At 44.0% G+C, this 6000-nt stretch overlaps 1 protein-coding gene across 1 annotated transcript in view; it reads left to right on the top strand.

The window, feature by feature from the left end:
- Positions 1-1329: 1329 nt before the first annotated feature.
- Positions 1330-6000, top strand: part of LOC147230912 (mediator of RNA polymerase II transcription subunit 13-like) — a 77356-nt gene continuing 72685 nt past the window's right edge. Inside the window, exon 1 of the mRNA XM_086151842.1 lies at positions 1330-1545. Coding sequence (XP_086007968.1) covers positions 1474-1545 — 72 coding nt within the window. The 5' untranslated portion in view covers positions 1330-1473. The remainder of the gene's footprint in view (positions 1546-6000) is intronic.

Raw genomic sequence — 6000 nt, 5'->3', positions numbered from 1 at the left:
ACACACACACACACACACACACGCGAGGAGAGAGACGTGCACGCGTCCACAGCGGAACAATGAGGAGGAGGAGGAGGGGGCGCGTGCACGAGCGGGTGGGTGGGGTGGATGAAAACACACCGCGGGATTTTAATCCACTAATCCAGAGCGCCGTGCATGAGAGGAGAAGCCCCCCCTCCTCTCCCAAACACACACACACACACACACACACACACACACACACACACACACACACACACACGCAACGCCGTGCACGCTAGAAGAACCCCCCCCCTTCCACCCCACGCAACGACCGTGTCGCCTTTGTGTCAACAAATCGGGAGGAAGAGAGAAAAAGAGAGAGAGAAAAAAAAGAGAGAGAGAGAGGAAGCGCATCAGCTGTTTTTGCAGGACGCGCGTGCACGTGAAAGAGAGAGAGAGAGAGAGAGAAAAGAGAGAGAGAGAGAAGGTTTCGTAATGACATAAAACTGAAAGGAAGGAAGGATCCTTGTCGACGACAGACGCCCTCGAAGAGGAAGACGTGGGTTCCTCTCCTCCTCCTCTTCTTCATCCTCCTCTTCTTCTTCTTCTCCTCCTTCTTCTCGTCTTCTTCCAGGGTGGAGAAGCTCCACTTTTGTCCGCCCTGCAGAGGAGCGTCCTCTCCCTCTCTCTCTCTCTCTCTCTCTCTCTCTCTCTCTCTTTCGGTATTTCTCCTCTTCCTCATCCCTTCTTTCTCTCTCTAATTCCTCAGATTAGTAAATCGTTGTCTATAAATAGATTGTAGAGAAGAAGAAGAAGAAAAAAACAAAACTATCAGAAGAGGCGCATCAGCCCTGCGTGGTAACATCTCCTCTTCTTCTCCACCTCCTCCTCCTCCTCCCTTCTTTCTTTCCTGCGTTTTAAAGTTTCGTGCGTAATTTTGCTCCATTCCTCCTCCTCCTCCTTCTTCTTCTTCTTCTTCTTCTTCTTCTTCTTCTTCTTCTGGAGGGGAGGTTGCTCCACGGCTCTCCTCCTCCTCCTCCTCCTCCTCCTCCTCCTCCACCCGTGGATTACACCATGAAGCTACCAGCGGGGAAGACCGACATGGAGACGGGCTGAGATGGATCCACGCCTGGAGGAGATCTTCTCATTCGGAGCGACCAGGATCATGTTTTGACCTCCTCCTTTTCCTCCCCACTCCCACTCGCTTGGATTTACAAACATTACGACCTTCTCGCCGCGGGGCGTGGGGGGGCTTTTACATGGGAACCCGCCCATTCCCGCCGATCTCCATTATCTGGACCTCTTGAGAAGAACGGAGAAGAAGAAGAAGAAGGAGGATTTAAACAAGGGTGGTGGTGGTGGTGGTGGTGGAGGGAGGGTGGGAGGGAGGGTGGTGGTGGTGGACAGAAATCCTGCGTGTTCCGGTCTCGGCGTGGGGTGGGTGTGGGGGTTCCGCCGGACCCGTGAGGACCTCGACATGCCCAGCGCTGAAGATCCCAGCGGAGGAGCATCATGACGACCACGACGAGCTGGGCGGCCAACGGGGCGAGTCTGGAGGACTGCCACTCCAACGTCTTCTCCCTGGTACGGTAATCCATCCGCCACGGACACGCGTGAGATCGACGTGTCATGTACGCGCACGGACAAAGGTGAACGCGGGTTCCTCGACGTGTCCTCCTCAGAACATCACCGAAACATCTCCCTTTCTCTCCTCCTAGAAGCGCCTTCCAGATCACATCTAATTTTTTTTTTTTAATTCCTCCAGAAGCACTTCTGCAGGAACCTTCATCTCCTCCTCCTTCTTCTCCTTCTTCTTCTTCATCATCTTCATTATCAGGCCTTTAAATAATCATCTCACTGTAGAAGAAAAAAAAAAATCCTGCATGGCACGCCGCCTCTCCATCTCCTCCACCAGACAATAAAAGGAGATGTTCTTCTTCTTCTTCTTCTCCGCCACGTCTCCTCCTGATCTTCGGTATCGTCCAGGCTGAGGAGATCATAAATCAGAAGATCACCGAGCTCTCCGGGTCATGGTTTTTTTTTGTCGGGGCCCGCCGCCGCTTTCGCTCCGGCTGCACGTTTTCCAACATCGCCGTCGTCTCGGTCCTCCGGGAACCTTCTCGGTCGTGGTTCCGAGAAGGTGGAAGTTCACGTCGGGGGTCTTCTTCGCGGTCGGGATTCGTCCTGGAGCGTCCCCGGCGGTCCCGGCGGTCCCGGCGTCCAGGCGGGTGGAGAAGGTCAAAGGGTTCGGTGGTCGGTGATCTCCTCGTGCGTCCGAGGAGCGTGAAGGTGTCGCACCTGTGAATGACAGGGTGAAGGATCTTGGAAATGAAAGGGTGAAGTTTTGCGTGTGTTTATATGATATTAATGAGCAGGTGAATAGTCGTATTTTATCATATGTATAAATAAGAGGGTGGATGGTTGCGTGTTTATGATATGTAAATGAGAAGGTGGCGTTTTGCATGTATATATGACGTATAAATGACTGAGTCAAAGGTCGTATTTAAGTATTTATGTGAGCGAGTGAGTGAATATTTACATTTCACCGTATGACGCGTGGATGAGAGGGTGAATGGTGGTATGTCTATATATATGTTTATATATGATATGCAAATGAGAGGGTGAAGGGTTGTATGTTTATATAATGTATAAATGCGTGAATGTAAGGTTGCGTGTTTATATAATGTATAAATGAGTGAATGAAAGGTTGCGTGTTTATATAATGTATAAATGAGTGAATGAAAGGTTGCATGTTTATATAATGTATAAATGAGTGAATGTTGCATGTTTATATAATGTATAAATGAGTGAATGAAAGGTTGCGTGTTTATATAATGTATAAATGAGTGAATGAAAGGTTGCATTTTTATATAATGTATAAATGAGTGAATGAAAGGTTGCGTGTTTATATAATGTATAATATATAATATATAAATGAATGAATGAAAGGTTGAGTGTTTATATAATGTATAAATGAGTGAATGTTGCATATTTATATAATGTATAAATGCGTGAATGAAAGGTTGCGTGTTTATATAATGTATAAATGAGTGAATGTTGCATGTTTATATAATATATAAATGAATGAATGAAAGGTTGAGTGTTTATATAATGTATAAATGAGTGAATGTTGCATATTTATATAATGTATAAATGCGTGAATGAAAGGTTGCGTGTTTATATAATGTATAAATGAGTGAATGTTGCATATTTATATAATGTATAAATGCATGAATGAAAGGTTGCGTGTTTATATAATGTATAAATGAGTGAATGTTGCATGTTTATATAATGTATAAATGAGTGAATGAAAGGTTGCGTGTTTATATAATGTATAAATGAGTGAATGTTGCATGTTTATATAATGTATAAATGAGTGAATGAAAGGTTGCACATCCCTATTGTTGTGAATGAGTGAGTGAATGGTTGTATTTTACCGTATGACTTGCAAAGGAGAGGGTGATGCTTTGCATGCATATATAAATATAACTTATACATCATAAAAACATGCCAAACTTCACCCTCTCATTCACACGTTATAGACGTGCAACCCATTCAGACGCATATAAGTATCTGAATGGTTGATTGTTTATATGATATGGAGATGAGAGGGTGACGTTTTGCATGTTTATCATGTATAAATGAATGAATGAATGGTTGCATTTTGCCAAACGACGTGAATAAAAGGGTGTTTATTATGTATAAATGAAAGGGTGAATGTTTGCATGTCTTTATGATGTAGAAATGGTTGTATGTTGTCGTTTGACGTGCGAATGAGAGGGTGATGTTGCCAGTTTCTATAATGAGAAGGTGAGGTTATGCATGTATGCAAAATGTATAAATGACTGACTGACTGTTAGCATTTCTATATATGAGGTGTGAATGAGCAAGTGAGTCGTCGCAGGTCTAAATGCTGTGTGAATGAAAGAGTGAATTTAATATTTGAATGAGAGGGTGAAGGTTTATATGTCTACATATTGTATGAATGAGCCAGTGAATGTATGTAAGTCTATTTGCGTGAATGGGTGAGTGAACGATTTTATGTCAAAATGCTACAAATGAGCAAGTGAATGATCATGATATTTGAATGAGAGGGTGAATAGTTGCGAGACTATTTAATATGTGAAAGAGAGGTTGAAGTTTTGTTTGTTTATAATGTACAAATGAGCGAGTGAATGGTTGCATGTCAGGGTTTATCGTCACCTCTCGGCCAATCACGGCTCCCGGATGAGCTGCGTCCTAGGATCAACGAACGAATGAATGAATGAATGTTTCAAGCGTCTCGCTTTCTTTCTCTCTGCGAGTCGTCGGGAGAGCGTTTCGGGAGAAAACGCCGGGAAACCGAACGGATCCCGGTCGAAGCCGCGTCCGGCCATCGACCCCCGTTATTGAGTCGTCCCGCCGCCGATCCATCAGCCCGTCGGCCCGCGGACGAAAAAAAAACCTCCTCCTCAGCCGGCGAGGAGCGGAGAAAGATCTGATTTTTGTAATATTTGACCGCTGATTCATTAAAATCAGGCAAGTAACAGATGTTTTTTTTTCTCCGCGCTCCGAGAGGGCCGGCGTGGAACGTCCGGATCCCCAAGAATCCTTCGGATTCCGCAACTTTCTCTCTTTTATTATCGCCCTTTTTTTTTTTTTTTCTTTTCCGTCAGATTGCGCAAGAAACACCAAAGTAAGCGCACGTCGTAGTAGATTTTGCAAGATTAAGAGATTAGTCGCACCTTCGGACGCCCGACGCCGGGGTTATTTCGACTCGCGTGAAAAAAAAAAAAGTCTCGCGGCGTTCTGGTCCGAAGACCTGTTGAGCCGCATTCCGGATTTTAATGGCGGCTGTCACAGCCCTGCACCGACGAGGACAGGGGGGGGGTCACCTCAGGTCGCCGCCGTCAAAACAGCTATCTTAGCTACTAATGATTATCCATCTGGGCTGAGTTGTTGTGGTGATGGAGAAGGGAAGGGTGGAGAAGGAAAGGACGAGCGTGGAGGGTTTTTAAGCTCGGAGAGAGCGAGAGAGAGAGAGACTGCAGTGGAATCTGTTTTCATTTTAGGAAGGTATTATGACTGATGTGCATTTCCTGACTGCTAGCCTCAGCCTATTTGAGCGAGAAACTGAGAGGGAGAGAAAATTAAAGAGCGAGCGACGTAATGAGAGAGAAAGAAGGAGGGGAAATAGTCCTGTTTCTGCGGAGAGGACAGGTTTTTGTAGCGTCGGCTCCCGGCTTGAATCCTAGGCGGCGAAAAAGGAGCCTCAAAAGGCACAGGAAGCCTTGTTGTGCATGTGTGCGTTTGTGCATGTAATGCACACACTGTAAGCTATCCACACTCCGGAGACAAACCTCAAACATCACATCTTACACACACACACACACACACACACACATCGGCATGCATGCATTGGCAAAGACAAGCAAGGACAAAAGAGACAGAGGGAAAAAGAAAATATATACTGTGACTATAAATATGTATGTTTGCATTTCTGCATGTACATATATATATATATATATACTGTAAATATGTATATCTTTTATATATATGTATGTATAGAATTGTTAAAAAAAGCACACACGCCCCCATGCAGGCTCTCTGTGTTTCATTGTACACACACACACTGTAAATATTCATGTTTATATTTATTTATATCAGTCCCAGTGCACACACACATGCATTCCAATGCACACTTTATGTTTTATTGTTTGCATTAATTGTATATATGTGTGCATATATTAAATAGATATTCAATATTTATATTTACACATATACACATATGTCCACATGTACACACAAACCCGCATTGTTAAACAAATGAAATAAACACACACTATCCCCTATGCATGCATTTTTTTTTTTACTGTACACACACTCAGTAAATTCTTATATAATATGAAATATTAAATATTCATATTTATACAAACAGTATTTGGCCACATGCGTACACAAATACAGGCATTGCTAAACAAACACACACACTAGCGCCCGTGCACGCTCTACATGTTTCACTGTGCACACCCTGTGAATATATATGTATACAAAAATATA

This window comes from Fistularia commersonii, chromosome 9 (genome assembly GCF_037954325.1).
Source record: "Fistularia commersonii isolate RoL2024-O1a breed Wild chromosome 9, RoL_Fcom_v1.0, whole genome shotgun sequence".
In the NCBI taxonomy this organism is placed as follows: Eukaryota; Metazoa; Chordata; class Actinopteri; order Syngnathiformes; family Fistulariidae; genus Fistularia; species Fistularia commersonii.
This window is presented reverse-complemented; position numbering and strand designations above follow the sequence as displayed.